Raw genomic sequence first — 16,982 nt, forward strand, 5'->3', positions numbered from 1 at the left:
TCGAACTTGAGACCTCTTGGTGAGGAAGGGAATTTTGTACACCATAGCTCACCAACTAAGCTAGGTAGTTGTTGTTACCAAAAACAAATCTTTAATCACTTAAGGATGTGGTCCATCGATCCTTGTTGGCATTTGGAGTATTCCTTGTACCTCTGGGACAATTGCAAACGGGCTGGTTCTGCATCTCGGTTCAGTTCTGATCCATTATTCTTTTTCTGACCTGAAAAAGAATAATCATTTGTACAGGTGACCAAACGAATGTGTACTTTTAATTGAACACGTCCATCTTGCTCAGAATTTCGTCCTCTTCGCAACCATGGAAAGAAATAGGACCTCTTTACGTGTAAAATTGAAGATATAGCGCCCGATAGTCCTTAAGACCTTGAAAATATAAAACCTGCAAAAAGAGAGTAAAACCCAAGGTAGCTCCATTCTAAATATGTAAAATGCATGTTTTACTACCCTAGATTTCACACATAAATGTGCTCATCACTGAACCAATTGACACCCTTAGATACATTGTATCTTGTCTTTGTACATAAAAAAAAACCAGCCTGAACCAAAGACCGTCAGACCAGAAAAATTGAAATGGGTCTCCTTCATGTGAAGGCAGGGATTTAAAATCTGATCCAGGCTGATCCCAATTCCAGCCGAAATCAATAGGGTTAGAGATCTAAAGGCTGGTTTGATCCGGATCGAAATCAACCAGGACCGATTTGGTGGCTTAACTACTTTGAATGAACACCAAGAGAATGATCGGTTTCTAATCTCTCTTTTGTTGATGTATTTTGAGACTGATTGGTCCCTTCCTTCTCACGTTTCAAATGAAATGAATTGAAGTTGTTAATTAACAGCTAACCACACAAATTTCATCCACTGAGTAGGTGGTAGTTTGTGGAAGCATGGAATGAGGTTTTTGTACTTGTTTATTTGTTTGTTTCAATGAAGGGTGGCTGTTGATGTCCATTTTCATGGTTTTTTTCTCTCAAAATCATGGGAAATTTTTTCAGTCTGAGAGCGTGGCCCTTGTGCCAATGTCCCAACCAATGAGAACATTCATTCCGGCATCAATCAAGAGGGGTGCGATGATCATTTTACACAATCTTGTGTCTGAACACATGGGCACATTCCAGGATAGAAAATGTGCCCCCAATATCAAATGTTTTCTTTCATTACCACTATTTTATGGGGTTTCTGTTGATACTTTAATCGGTTTATAAGAAAACCCAAATCTTCTAATTTCGTCTATAATTGTTAAATTGTCTAAGATTGAAAATGAAAGGTTTGGATTTAATTTTTCATCACTGAAGGTTGGACTCTTAAGAAGTGGATGTCATCATTATCTTTCTTCACTTATTATTAATGGCCAGAAATACCCCTTTTCAGATTACTCAAGCGATCAAATCATGTGGTTGGAGAGATTCTTTCTTGACCATATGTTGAGAGATATTCTAATATTGGATCCTTTTAATTAAAAGGTGTCAATCAGTTCAGTTTGGGTTCAAGAAAAATACATAGAAATTGAAATCGAACTAAAATAAAATAGATTTTAAAAACTAAAATCAAAGCCAAAACTTTTAGGTCTAATTTGATTCTTATACGGGTTTGATATTTTCAGCTCAATATATTTGATTTTATTCTACACGATTTTCATTTTAATCTATTTGATGGTTTTAACGTTAAATCAAAATCGAGTCGAATTAAATTTTATTTTTCAGAATTGAAATTGAATCATTTTTTCATCTAATTTGATTTTAATCGTTTGCATTCAATTATGATTCTAAAATGTGTATTTAATGCACAAGATTCCCACCACTACAAGATCTAAGGAGTTAGCTTGCGGAAAGATTATTTCTAAACTTGACCCCACGACCACACTGCAGTGATATTATTATAATTTAAGAAAAAAAAATATTCAACACGGATAATGTACTGTTTGCCCTCTCACAATAAATTATATATTATTTTCTCAGTCTTCTGGTTCCATGTGAATCATGTTGATAGTTACTTCTCCCACATTTCCATTGATATGACTTGAGATATTTCCCCCATACTAGGTGGAGTGAGGAGTCGTCTCCCCTTCAAATATACTATTGGGCAAAAGAAAGATCCATCCGCCTTAATCCTTAGCCACAATTAACATACCAACTCTTTCATTGATTTGACACTGACAAAGCGTAAGAGGAAAGTTCTTTGGGAAAATTACCTGATTACCTAGTATTGGGTTTGGTTTTACCGAAATACCCACGATGGGTTTCACTCAATATATATACCCAAAACCAGTTTGCGTATTATCGAAATACCCAAAACAGTGGAAGCCGTACGCCAGACTTCGTATCCCTACGCATTGAACTTGATACATGTTCCAATCGGTGAAAAAAATTCCGATTTTGTTTCTAATCGTCTTCTACAATCGATTCTTTAACGTCCGATGATCCGATCGCATCTTGAGGGCTTAAGTTTCTATTTGGACTATGTATTTCCGAAAGGGGAAAGAATGGGTTGCTGATTTCAGTTGTTCGGAGTCTACGGACTATGGATTTCCGAGAGGAGGGAGACTTGTTGCTGGTTTCAGGAGATTTAGGGCTTAAATAGAATGGAGGGAGAAGCACGACGGGAGAAGGACTCGAGGGAGAAGAATCCGTGACTCACCCATCGACTTCTCATTCACACACGGAGAGAGACAGAGGAGGGGAGAGAACTGGTACTGCGTGAATGCTCTCCTCCAGTTTACAATTCTGAAGTTTCTTCTCTTGGAACCGTTTGTTGTTCCTGTCGCTTCTTCTGGTGCTGCTCCGGCTCCGGCTCCGGCTCTGCTCCATCTCCATGGGAGAAAGACAAAGGAGGGGAGACAACTCAGACCCACGATATCGTTCATCTTCTTCGGGTTGGATGTTCATCTGAGGTGAGCAAAGATTTTGTTTTCAGCCTATTTTCCATGTCATACGTTTTTTGTTTTTGTAATCTATGTGTTCTTTTTTTTTTTTCTCACTTCACAGAGAATCGAAAGAATCCCATTCCCATGTTTGTTCGTGGGTCTGCGTGAGTGCTCTGTTGGGATCAACAAACCTTACCATCGGTCATCTTCTTCCCATAACTTGAGGTAAGCAATGATCTTTTGATGTTTCAGTTTTCCATGTCTTACACCTAAGTTTGTTTTTGTAATCTGTGTTCTTTTAATTTTTTTTTCCCACTACACAGAGAATGGAACGAATCCCATTCCCATGTTGGTTCGTTCGAACCTCTTACTATTCCTTTGAGAATGGGAGTCACATTTCTGATATTGGTTCATAGCATTTTCATTCTTGTTCTCTTTTATTCGATGAATTCACAGAAACTTATATCTTGATCTTTGTACCGTACATGGGTCTTTCGTTATTATTATTATTGTTTTTATTATTATTATGAATGGCACGTTCAATTGTTCAAACTAAAAAAATAGAGTACATAGTTATGGTTCATTGTAGTGTTGGTGACTAGTAGCCTAGTAGGTGTTTGATGTAATGCCTCAATGGAATCAAGGGAATTACAACATGCTCTATGGTTTCTGGAAATGGTGTAAGATCTTATCTGAAACAGTTTGGAATGGTTAACCGATGGTTTAATGGTTGAGGAACAATGATGAGATTAGATTTTCTTGTTAAACTAAAACTGGAGTTTGATAGTAGAAAATTTCAATTTCATAAGAAAATTGTGGCGGGTCAGGAATTTATGGTTTAAAATAGGATGGAAATCCAGCTTGCTGGTTTGTGTTTGATTTCATTGAAAGGGCTGAAAAGGTTTAAGAGTGTGGAGTCAAATTAGGAAGCATAGAAAGCTTAAAGGTGGTTTATTATGCAGGTCTCAATGGGAAAGAATACAATTATTCTTACTTAGGACTAATTAGATATGAGAAGAACTAAAATATATACACTTTCTTTTCAATGATAATATGCATTGATGTTGGATGAAAGGTGTCCTCAAGTGCCATTGTAACTACTATTAAAAGGACAAACAAGTGAACTCAATGTAGGTTGTTGCTGTCCAGCAGACACACAAAGATAATCAGAATCCAAGACCTGCCATCAGAAGCATGTGTAATAGAAAAATGTTGCATCCGTAGAACATGGAAAGAATTTCAAAATTTATACAACTTGTTAGTGAATGAGACTATTTCTTAGAGAAACTGTTAGAATTGAGATCTTTATAGAAGAAGCTTACTTGTGTTGAATTCAGTTTTGAGTTTGAAAATAATAGAAAATTTAAAATGTCTGGGTGCTACTGCTCATTGCTTTCTATTAGAGCAGGCTATCACAAATGTATTTCAACTTCATTTCTAAGCTTCACTGGAACAACGTGTGATGCGCTTATGTAACCAGTTGTTTTGATCATTCTGATTTTTAAAGTTTGCTTGGACCTTGGAATGTCTAAACCATACCAAATTTGTCTGCTAGGTTCCTCTCTGAATCTCCAGTGGACCAATTTATTGTGAACGGTAGCTGCAGAAATTTGACTCTAATTCCCATTCATCAGTGGAAGGGAAAACTTTCAGCTCATAGAAGGCCACTTACAGATAAGGCAGCATATAGGTCTTACTTTACTCCTTACCTATTGATTTTTTCTGGATGCTGTTGTTGTTAACCTTTTTTTTGTTGTGTGGTTTCCCTGAGTAGTTCAATTTTTGTTTTTTAGTGTCTTAATGTGATTTGCAATTCAAGTTTGAGGCTGATGTTGATGTGTATTGGTTCCTAAAACATATGGTCACAATATTGAAGGTTGAGTTTTGAGAAATGGACTCGGTTTAATCATATCAGCTATATTTATTGAGAACTTGGATTTCGTTTGATGTGTGCTTCAAATGCAAACTGATTGGACAGTTGGGACTTGCGAGACTAGTTTTCTCTGTTCATTTATGTGACCGCCTTTCTTACATGGTCATTTCATTACTGCTTGTGCATGACAACTATTGGTTTGAGTGCACTAACTTTGATTTTTTCCTAAATCTTTGAAATTTGTGATTGGTTTTTGTTACAGTTATTTTAATCTATTTGAAGCATCAAATCAGTAAAACAACTCAAAATTTGGAAATTCATAAGATTCATGTAAATTTGTACTTGTTATGATCTTAGTGAGCAAGGCTACACAAGGGGGTAAATGGTTTTTATTGTATTAGAATTTAAGGGTTTTAGAGAAGAAGCATTCATGAAATGTGATGACAATGTTTTGTTAGCGGAACCAAATTTTAAACTTTCTCCCAAGGAGGGTCAATTTGATGGGTTACATAGAGAGTTGATGAAGGAGAATTGGTCTGCCACTATGTAGGCTTTAAGTGGTCCCCTCCCACCCCCCCCCCCTTGACAGACTAAACTCTTCGCAAAACCCAAAATATCTCAAATATTTCCGAATCTTTTAGACTGATTCGTATCTGTAGCAAATTATAGTTCAGGGCTGAGTTTAGTCTCTATGATAGGGTTCTAAATTGCCTCAGCTTAGGAATTCAGAAATCCCTTAGAAATCAAAATCTTAGTGAATGGTTCTGTAACTAGGCTCAAGCGAAAATTGATTTCAGCAAGTCAAATGTTCAAATGAGACCAGAAATAAGGTCAAGTCCTCTGTTCAGAGTATTAAGCTGTATTGCAAAATCTGATGGAAATTCAACTGCTGGATTGTGAGATACGAATATTTCCTTCATCAAATAGGAAAGTCGAAACCCAGAAAATAACAAAATTGATGGGCAGGGTATATATAATTAAGAATAGTAACAAGCAGAGATCTTTTTTTCATTTTTTTTAAAAAATTATTCTTATCATTATTATTATTATTATATTAAGCAGCAATATGAAACCATAAACAGTAGCCGGTCAAATTTTTAAAAATCAAGTCCATTGTCCCTGATTTTGAGAAGTTCACTTGAAAAAGGCTTCCCGAAATTGAGTAGAAAATTCAGGGTTATAAACAGAAACATAAACTAGACAAGTGGATAATGTAACTGAGGCAGATCATAGTAGAAAGCCCAACTAACAGAATAACAGAACCAATAGAATGTAAGAATGAAAATAGCATGATCAGGATAGAGGAATGTCGGATTTGGATTTTTATTTTGCTCTTATTGTTCATATATTTTTTTGGGAAAGTTTATTTTCTGCTACTGAAAATTCCATGAAAATTCCTTTTTTTTTTTTATATTTTTTGCTGTGGGGACGACTTTTCTGTGCCTTGTGGATTCAGGAGGTCTCTAATAAGTTGAAAATAGAGTTTCAAGTTCTGCAGATTTATATTCTTTTAATGTACTTCCCGCTGTTAAGAAACCATTGCGATTATATTGTTGCTTCTATTGGGCTTCTTAAATCCTCTCATATTTTCTGCTCTCCTTGTGATTGTATCATAGTAAAAGCCATGTTAAAAGGAAAATTCTCAATCTTTTGCCTTGTGAGGATTGCAGCATATAGGAAAGATGTCAGGTTCAGTATTGGCTGTATGCAGTTATGGTGGAGTGTTAGTAAAAGATACTGATGGAACATATATGAAGGAGGGAGGTGAATCTATTGCAATTCGTATGGATGGAACAATGAATTTCACCCAGTTCTTGGAGAAGGTTTGTTCATCATGGAATTTCAACCCTGATGGTGTTTTATTGAAGTGGTTAGTGCCTGGGAGTAGATGTGCTCCTATTAGCCTTAAGGGAGACTTAGACCTCCAAAATATGTTGGATTTTAACAGTCGTAGTGCCATAGTGGATGTAATTGTGTCAAGGGATGATGGCTCTATCGGAAGTGATCACTATGGGCCCAGGTACATTATTTGTTGTAGTTTGTCAGTTTGTTTAGCTTAAGTTTTTAAATTTTTTATGGCTGTAATGAGATGTAAACATTGTTTTTTTTTTTTTTTTTTTTTAAATTCCGATAGCAGGTGCAGTGTTACTTTTGCACAGTCTCAGCATATGGATGACGGGAATGTTGATGAGACTTGTGACATGGTTATTGCATGTTCAAGTGAGACACCTGTGGACAAAGTACTAACCATATTTTGGGAGAAAGCAATAGAGGGTGTGGGACAGATGTTTAAGTCAGCAACTGACTTTCGACAATCGGTTGCTCAATTTGCTATTGCAAATGGTTTCCGTTATTTGACAAAGTGGAGTGATAAAGCGAGGGTTATTGTTGAGTGTGCAGTTGAGGGATGTTATTGGTCAATTAGGGCAAGTCATGTCAAGCCGAGTGGAATGTTTAGGATTCATAAGTACCAAGGTGTACACCAACATCCACCTGGATCTCAGTTCATTGACAAGGTGAAGGTACCGCAGTCTCTCATAGCTAATACTGTGGTTGAGAAAGTTCGAGACACTCCCAAGTATCCTCCAACTGAAATCATTATTGATATGAAAAGAGACTATCACCTAGAATTGAGTTACATGCAGTGTTGGAGGGCAAAGGAGGTTGCAAATGATAAAGTGTTTGGATCTTTCAAGGAATCTTATCTGTACATCCCTTGGTATTGTAATAAGGTTATTGAGACAAACCCTGGGAGCCATGCTAAATATGAGGTTGATGATGATGGTAAATTTACAAGACTATTTGTAGCCTATTACGCTGCTGTGTAGGGCTTCAGGACAGGATGTAGACCTGTATTGTTCATTGATGGCACCTTCATAAAATCCAGGTTTCTTGGCACTCTGTTATCTGCTACAGCAATGGATGCAGATGATGGGATGTTTCCTGTCGCCTTCGCAATTGTCTCTGGTGAGAATCACTCTGATTGGACATGGTTTTTAGAGCAGCTTAACATGGCATTAGACAACACTGAACAGATTGTTTTTGTGTCTGATAGGCATCAATCCATAATTGATGGGGTGCATTCTGTCTTTGGGGATGTCCACCATGCGTTTTGTCTTCGCCATTTAAAGGAAAATTTTAAGAAGAATCTTCGAAAGCCTATGTCAGCCATTTTGAAGAATGCTTTAGAAGTATTGCTTACTGATGCAGCATATGCACGGACAACTTTAGACTTTAACAATCATATGGGTGATATAAAGGGTATCTCAGAAGATGCATATATATGGTTAATGACAATTGGACCAGAGAACTGGGCTAATTGTCTATTCCCTGGAAATCGTTATGACAAGTTGACTTCCAATTATGCAGAGACATATAATGCATGGATATTAAAGCAACGTGAACTGCCCATAATGCAACTCTTGAACAGTATAAGGGTGAAACAGATGGAGATGATGTATAAACGTAAGCAGAAATTAATTAAGTGGAAATATGATGTGGGCCCTAAGATTAACAAGATTCTAAAGAAACGAGTTCGTAAATCTGAGCGGCTGACCATTAGGCGATCTTCAGTGTCTGGGTTTGAAGTTGAGGGTGACGCAAGTACACACTCAGTTGACTTAAGTTTGAGATCTTGTTCCTGCAAGGCGTGGGAGATGACAGGTCTACCCTGTATTCATGCATCTGCAGCGATAGCAAGGATTCGTGGACAACTCCTGAATTATGTTTCACATGAGTATCATAAAGAGGCATATGCGCAAACGTATGAAGAACCAATCAATCCTGTCCCTAACCATGATATGTCCTTGGAATCACCCACAGGGGACGCATACGTTGTTGTGAGGCCTCCTAGAACTCGTAAGCGTGCAGGCCGACCAAAGAGACAACGTATAGAATCACAAGATGTGGAGAAGCGACCCCAACATTGTAGCAGATGTGGGGATCATAGGCATAACAGGAGGTCATGTCGGGAGGCAATATAGCCTCTTATGAACGTGGTAAGCTAATTGGTATAGAAATTTCTTGTAACTAAAAGTTTGTGTTATGTGTCAACTGTACATCGCCTAAAGTCATCTCTCAATTTTGGTTGCAGTTTCCAAGATGGCAACACATGTTTCACTTTTTGTTGGCCTCACATCACTCTCGAAGAACATACAACTATAATTATTTGAAGGGAACACTCATAGGTCCCAAAATATGTTGAGAAGAATCTTATATTAATATGATGTAATATTGAATATTTGATTCTCTATCTGAATGTTTTAGGTGGATATTTTATGGTTTTGTTGTTCGGTTAATTGCATTCGCTATTAACACATTTTTATCTCTATGGACATTGAATAGATATATGATGACTTTTATGTTTTGTCGTTGAGACTATTTGCATTGTTGGCATGTTGCATATTTAACAGACTACGTGACTAACAGCTGAATTTTTATTTAGTCTTTGTGCTCTTCAGGCAAAATCGCATCTTTTATTGAATTGGAATCTATCTTATTTCCTTGGAAGGTAACATAAACTAAACCTTCTCCCTCTTTCTCTCTCTCTCATATGCTTTCATACTAAGCAGCAACAGGGCAAACAGTGCTGCCCTTGGAGCGAAGGCCTCTTTTATTATTCCTTATCAGCTTCAGCTAATGGGTCTACTTCCTTTTTTTTTTTCTTTTTTAATGGATTAAGTATATTGTCTATGTTGCTCCCTCATTTGTGCTCAATGATCAATTTTATGATATGAATTAATAAGAAAAGTCCCCCCCCTCGCCCAACACTATACCAGTTTAGCGTATAGTGTTTCAGGGTGCGCTAAAGATCCAACTACCATATACAAGCTGGATTTGCAGTACGTGTTCACTACAAAATAGATCTATTATTGATCACCACTACCTTCACCCTCATGAACTACGTTTATTGTAACTCTTATTTATTTTCCTTCCATTCTCCCAGGTAAATCTATATTCACATTAAAATTTCATCCAATTAATTATGCATTGGACTGTAGTTTCATAATTCACATATCTCATATGCTTATAAATGGGTGAGCATACTTCTCAGTGTTCTCAGAACTGCTTTACCATTATATGCCTTCCTATATTTTCGTTGTCAATGCGTAGATGTCTACTAAAAGACAGTTTGTTTCAATATGTTTTGCCGAGGTTTAATACAAGTGTTGGCTGAAGTACACCCCTTGGGACTGTATTGCAGTTCACAACCAATTTCTACTTTTGAGGCCCCCCCAATATGAAGGATACTCAGTACTTTAGCAGGTGAATATATGTCTCATTCATCTCCAGTTGTGTTTGTCTTTTTCATATTTTTTTTTTCAGTAACCTGTGTTTTACAGTTATGTTGCATAATTTAGAACTGATTGGTGTCCATGTCCTCATTACAGGGCACAAACCCATTCACTGATTGAAATAGTCGAACCTAATCATGCATATGTAGTTTTTGACGTTTTTATTTGCCTCCAATTTAAGTAAGTTGCAGGGAATTCAAGTAAGATTTGATAAGAATCCATATGCAACTTATTAATACGGAGTGAGATATAGTACTGTAATAAGGGCCTTTCCTACACCCGAAGGTTCGATTCTACCTTTGTCTCTGTGGATTGAACATGGATTTGAATGTGTTGGCATTTTTCATTTGAAGTTATGAGGGACATGCATAGGTTTTATATCTTTTATGTTGGAGAATACCACTTTTATCCATGTTTTTACGCAGTCAAAACTAGCCCAAATGTCAATTTCTGGTTTGATGTCTGAAACCATGCATTTGCAATGATCTGGACCATTAATTTAGCCAGCCCTTGGACAGACTGTGATGCAGTATTTGGGCACCAGCAGTAGTGCCAGGAGGAAGAAGAAAAATTAGTCTAGGCCTAGCCTGACCAGAATTTGTTCCAACAAATCCAACTCAAGTCTAGTCCTGTCGCTGGGTCTTGTTGAGTCATATTTTATTTGTTATTTCTCTTATTACTTAAGTGGTCGAGTCAGTTTAGCACTTCCCTAATACATAACGTTGATGGGGAGGAATTTCCGGTCTGTTTGGGTTTTATTTTATTGCTATTTGGTTGGCTGGAATAGGAGTAATCAATTTCAGTCCTTGATATTCTTTATTATTTTTGTATGAGTCAAGGAAGACATCTTCAATACAGCCTGTGGCTGGATATTTTAATCAGTCTTTGTTTCTGTTTATTTGCTTCCTTATCTGTTCAGGATTCCGGGAGGTTGCAGCCTTCCCTTTTCAGTGTCTGATTCAGTTTACAGAAGTTTTAGATAAGCATGTAAAGGCTTAACATCCCCCCACCCTCGATTTTGTGAATGAAGAAAGCTTTGGCTGCAACTATGGTCTGTAGATTTCAAGCTGTGGATTCAGGAGTTGTTTTCTGCTAAGTATTGTGCAAGGATCTGGTGGATTCTAAACTGTGTTCAGGTGGATTCCTGAATGTCCAATCTTTCCAATCTCCATTTTCCTTCTCTCCAGGCAGTATAGGTCAGATCTCTCTAATTCTTAAATCCTGTGATTTTATTTCTGTTTCAGTTTCTGAATAGTTCTGGTCCATTTCTTTGAGTTAATCTTTACTCAAACTCTGCTGAAACTTTGTGTCAAATTGCTTAACTAGTTATCAGTTTCAGATTCTTTTTGTTTTCAGTTTTCCAACTGAATGGTAGATCCTACTGCAACTCATTTGTTTTCAGTTTTCCAACTGAATGGTAGATCCTACTGCAACTCATTTGTTTTCAGTTTTCCAACTGAATGGTAGATCCTACTGCAACTCAATTTCTCAATCCTGATTTTCTGGAACTGATCTCTTCATTTGATCCCTGTAGAGACTGTTTAAAGCTTCATAATTATGTTTAATTTTTAAATCAGATTAGTATTTGATTCTGTTTTGAAACCCTAAGGCCTTGCCATCAAATTTACTGTTTATTCTGGGTTTTCAAGTTTCCTACTTACAGTCTCTTCAATATTTCTAAATCTAACCTTCAGAGTACTTTCAAACTTTGCTGGAATATTATGATAGAAGCAGTTTGAACTACTTGACCAGAAGTTCTTTCTCATCTGATCGGTTTTGACTGCATCGACAAGTTTTCTCTTAGATCTGGTTCCTCACTTTCATGCATGATGAAAGTTTCGACTGAGATATTTAGGTTTAGGTTTTGACAGAAACCGAAATGAAACCTTGAGTAGATACTGACTCCTACGAAGTTTCTACCAGTTCTGACCAGCCCATGACATGTTGTGTTTTGCCATAAATTCCAGAATTTGACCCATATCTCAGCTTCAGGCTTGGTCGAAACCAGCCTCGAGAAAAAGATGTCGATCCTTTCCATGCAATTCTAGATTTCTCTGGGATTTCTGAACCCTATTTCTTAGGTGGCCTCAAAATCCCTTTAGACTATATTTGATGCAGTTGCATTGTTTGGTAGAGGTTTTAGATGTGAACGATTGCATACATTTGAATCATGGATGAATTAAACTTATGATATTGCCATGCATGTGTACTCATTTCATTTATCTGTTCCTGGACTGGTTAAATATTTGGGTGCTGGTAAGGATTGGATGCAGATCCTTTGTGCCAAAGGACCTGGATTATCCCTATGAGCCAGTCATGAGATAGCCAATGCATCCTGAGAATGCTAATTAAATACACCTAAGCAAACTCTTTGATAGGCAGTCGTATTTCCTAAAATACCAATAGATACTTGAATTGAGCTCGTGATTCTGCTTATGGAATAATCCCTGAAATGCAGTAGTAGAGGATCTGGACTATTAAGTGCTTAAGCAATTATTACTTGGCTTGATAAAAATCAAACAATTTAGGGGCCACAATCAGGAAGAACAGGATCAGCAGGAAACCTTCAAGCTTAGGAACTTATTTGGGTTCTTATGATTGGTCCAGGAATTGGTTACACGCTAGATCCTGATTTTTCCTTTGTGAAGATTGCTGCACCTTATGCACATGTAATTGTGTTTTAATTGAAAAACGAGATGCTTGACTCTACCTTTCTCTGAACTAACCCATGAATTACTGGCCAGTTGCATATGTTCCCTTTAACCTTATGCATTTTGCCTTAATCACATGGCAACTTCATCATCGCCTATGTTTTGCTTCTATATTTTCTATTGCTGGATATCGAGAAGTATACCTGTCGACACTATGAATACTTCCATATAGGGGGCAGCCTTCGTTGAGTGCTCTGTCAATAGGGTTCCTGGAGCGAGAGGTAATAAACCAAAAGTAGAATGTTAAGTTGTTCTAAAGGCCACAAGGACTGTCCACTCTTGTATCCACTTATAGATTTTTTCCCTTTTCTTCAAATAGAATTGTTCTGTCATGTTGTACAAATTGTAACTTTTGTCTAATTATTATTCTTCCAAATTTTGGGTTATACAGCCATAAAATTCATGTATTAATCAAAGGTTTTTCCTTTTTCATGTTAATATATTTCAGGTCATGTTTCCATCTACAGTTATTGGGACTGGTGAAAACTGGACATTGATGAAGACTATCAGTGTGACTGAGTACCTGAACTGACTGAAGCAGGTATACATGTAGCCCTATGTTAGTGGCTTTGCTAATATGCAGGATGTACCATGTAGAAGGTTATGTATTCCTGCCTATGAATCCCCCCCCATCATCCGCAGTGTAAGGCCATAGGGAAGGTGGCTTAAAATGAGGAAAAAAAGGAAAGTCAAGTAACTTCGGATTTTTTTAACTGTACACCTGCAATTTTTAGTTTAGTTTTTTCAGTGCATGTGCAGGTAAATTCTCCAAACGTAAGGGAATTGGAGTCTTTGGTAACGATGCAAAAGATACAAATATACCAGTTGAAGTATGGCGATATTACTTGCTAACAAATAGGCCTGAGGTGAGTTTTGTTGTTACACTCTGGTTTGGTTCAATCTTGTTCGCTCAGCTGGTATTTTTTGTTCTCTATATTTATAGCTTGACAAATTCTTATGGGTACGTTTGTGTTTAGGTCTCGGATACCTTATTCACATGGGCTGATCTGCAAGCAAAACTGAATTCTGAATTACTCAATAACTTGGGAAATCTTATTAATCGAGTGTTGAGCCTAGTAGCAAAACCTGAAGGTTAGTAAATATTCTTCTTGTGGAACGAATGTGCTAAGCAAATGCACTCCCTTTTTTCCCTATAGAAAACCAGAATATCTTGTGGGGAAGATCGTAGCAAGTCAGACTATCTTCTGCAATTGTGAAACTTTTCTGCTTAGCTTTCCGTAGTTTATGTTGGATGAATAGAATAGAGGTAAAGCCACCGTGAAAGGTGCAAAATTCCTTTCTGTTTTGCACTTTTCATGGATTTAGTTGGAGGGAAAATCCGTGCATCAATTTTTGTGTTTTCTGAAAGGTGCTTACTTTACCTAGCTTGTCTTTTCTCAAATTGAAAGCAAAGTAAGATACTTCTGCTCAGAGATAAAGAGCTTATGGAAATATTTTTTCTTAAATTTCTTTTCCTTTAATGATTTTCCTTTCATCTATTTACAAGAAACACAAATCAGTTCGCTATTTTTGTCAGATTATCAACTCTTTTTTTAATTTATTTTATTTTATTTCATTTTATTTTATGTGTTCAAATCAGATGTAGCATACAGCAAGACTGATTTAAAGCCATGTCAGAAGTTAAAACTGATTCTTGGTTCTTTACTGGATCTATGGCAGTAATTGAGTTTTTAAATTTTTTTTCTTTTCTTTTCTTCACATGATCTTTTAGGATGTGATCCTATACCAATGATTCGAAGTGTGTGGAGTTCTCTCTCTCTCTCTCTCTCTCTCTCTCTCTCTCTCTCTCTCTCTCTCTCTCTCTCTCTCTCTCTCTCTCTCTTCCTGTGAGTCCGCGCATGTGTGTGTGCTTCTGTGTGTGTGTGTGTTTGTGTGTTTGTGTGTGCTTCTGTGTGTGTGTGTGTTTGTGTGTTTGTGTGTGCTTCTGCGTGTCTTGGGTCATTTGAAAACTTGGTTCAGCCCACCTGGTCACCCACAACTTGTCACGTGGCTCATGTCAAAGAATCAGAACCTCTATTTAAAATATTGGAGAACATTTTCTTCTCTCTGACCTCTGGTCCATATTTTCAGATATGTTACCCTTTCCCCTGGTGATCCAATATATATTGTTAAAAATACATGATCTTTAGGCTTCAATGAAACTAATGGTTGCTTTAGGAAACTGTTGTTCTGATTGGGCACTCTGGATTGAACTCTCCCCTTTTTAGTACTTAGTAAACTTAACTAAGCTGCAAAATGTGCCCTAGGACAGTTTATGGGTCCTGAGATATTGCATTCTCAATCATGGTTTATGGATGAGAATTTCCTTTTCTTTCAAAGGATACTATCATAATATATCTAACTTTAATCCGGTATTATCACATCCTACTGTTGCTGGTTCTCAAAGCCTGTCATTGCTTTTGAAATTGATCACTCTTTTGGAACCCATCATTAGTATGCTCTATGAAGTTTGATTTGATCATGCCTTTCTTTGGCAGCTTCAATGTTGTAACCCATTTAGAGTTATCTTTTCCTGAAAATATAGTTTTTCAATGATTCTTTTCCATCATGTATGACGTGATGCCGTTACAATGTCTATAATTATTCTTTGTTGTATCACTTCCTTTTTGTTTAATTCGTATTTGTATTGAGTACTTACATTTTTTTTTTTTATGTAGGCCAAGTATATGCTTCTATCATTCCTGACGCTCCAGGTGCAGAATCACATCCCTTGACCAAGAAATTAGCAGAAAAAGTTAGTGATTTTGTTGATCAATGCATCGAGGCCATGGAGAAGGTGATTGGATGCAGACGCAACTTTTTTTGTCCCCTTTATGACAGTTAGAAATTAGATCGTCATTTGCTTATTTTCATCATCTGAACTGACATAGGTTGAACTAAAGCAAGGATTGAGGCCTGCAATGACGATTTCTAGTGAAGGGAACGCATATTTGCAAGTAAGCTTGTATTATTTTGTGTTCTTTTCAATTTGAAAGTCTTGTTTATTAACCTGTTCTGTCTTTCTATAGTTCTGCTTTTTCACACTACTAATGAATTTTCTAATGCATGCAGGACAACCAATTCTGGAATCTCTTTAAAAATGATCCATCTTCTTGCAACATCGTTATGAGAACTATTAATTATGTCCATGCAAATAGTGAAGAAGCTTGATAAATTTGAGAAGATGATTTGAAAAAGAGTGCAGGGAGCAAGCACCTCTCTTACCTGTATAGTGAATCTAAATTTTCTGTTTCAACTATTTAACAGTGAAATTGTTTGTTGGTGTGCATGCCATCCTCACGAGTTGTAAGGCATGTTTCTGCACCATGGTCATCGATATTGGTCGCCAGCCCAAACATATCCCAATTGAGTTTGAAAATTCTTCAATTTTGTTGTTTTGGATCTTATGCGAATGGAAGAACGTGTTGTTAGTTCTTCAACACTAATAGGTGGTAGTCTATTATAGGAGACAAGCTTAATTGAATATGTAGAAATAAGGCTAACATGCATGCTTGTTCTTTCGAGCATCCATGGTTGAAGGTCAAGGAGATGGTCTTGGCACCAGGAGAGCAGTATGGCTGAAGCATCTCTGAAACTTTGGGATCTTATTTTCTGAATATATATAGAATTGTATTATGTAGCACTAGCTTGACCTTGTTGAAAACATTGAAATAGTTTAAATTATTTGGAACTCATGGCTGTATTGATGTATGGTTAAGTTGTAGTCGGGATTATTATGTGGGGGTATTCGCTTTATTTGTACACTCATGGCTCTATTGGGAGTGTATCATTGTTACCATGAGTGCAAGAAGTAGATGAATGCGAAAGATGAAACTTTTTACCTGAAACTGCTCTCCCTCTCTCTGTCCTTTTTTTTTTGGTGAATTGAGTATCAAGTAATGGGTTTTTGGGGTAATTATCGTCGTTGTATTTATGCAATCACTTTGTTAAGAAATTCTTGAACATAATAACAAAGAATGGTTTTATTTTGCACATAAGACCCAGTTGGATCAAAGGGCAAGCTTCATTTGCTATCATTGGTAATCATTGTTGCACTTTCTCCATTACATATAGAAACCCCTTAGTTTTTTTTTAGTAAAAAAGCCCCTTAGTTTACTCCCTACAAATTAAATAACTACAAAGCATAATGATCTCAAGTTGTTACCATTCTGAAGAAATTTGTGATCCTTGTAAGATGAAGACGGGCAATTCGTTGTCCGGTACCT

At 36.9% G+C, this 16,982-nt stretch overlaps 1 protein-coding gene across 16 annotated transcripts in view; it reads left to right on the plus strand.

The window, feature by feature from the left end:
- The window catches only part of LOC122062383, a 17,826-nt gene extending 1,359 nt beyond the window's left edge, over positions 1-16,467 (plus strand). Inside the window, exons 2-13 of one of the 16 annotated variants that reach the window (XM_042625996.1) lie at positions 3,000-3,103; positions 4,434-4,568; positions 6,463-6,771; positions 6,886-8,749; positions 8,845-10,016; positions 10,227-10,330; positions 13,205-13,297; positions 13,516-13,622; positions 13,734-13,848; positions 15,435-15,553; positions 15,648-15,713; positions 15,829-16,467. In XM_042625996.1, coding sequence (XP_042481930.1) covers positions 3,000-3,103; positions 4,434-4,568; positions 6,463-6,771; positions 6,886-7,579 — 1,242 coding nt within the window. In that variant the 3' untranslated portion in view covers positions 7,580-8,749; positions 8,845-10,016; positions 10,227-10,330; ... (4 more) ...; positions 15,648-15,713; positions 15,829-16,467. Of the gene's footprint in view, positions 1-2,418; positions 2,906-2,999; positions 3,104-4,433; positions 4,569-6,462; positions 6,772-6,885; positions 8,750-8,844; positions 10,017-10,226; positions 10,331-10,972; positions 13,298-13,504; positions 13,623-13,733; positions 13,849-15,434; positions 15,554-15,647; positions 15,714-15,828 lie in introns of those variants that run through there. The other 15 variants (XM_042625997.1, XM_042625999.1, XM_042625998.1 and 12 more) reach the window with 15 other exon arrangements.
- Positions 16,468-16,982: the final 515 nt, after the last annotated feature.

Source organism: Macadamia integrifolia, unplaced genomic scaffold (genome assembly GCF_013358625.1).
Source record: "Macadamia integrifolia cultivar HAES 741 unplaced genomic scaffold, SCU_Mint_v3 scaffold1009, whole genome shotgun sequence".
NCBI lineage: Eukaryota > Viridiplantae > Streptophyta > Magnoliopsida > Proteales > Proteaceae > Macadamia > Macadamia integrifolia.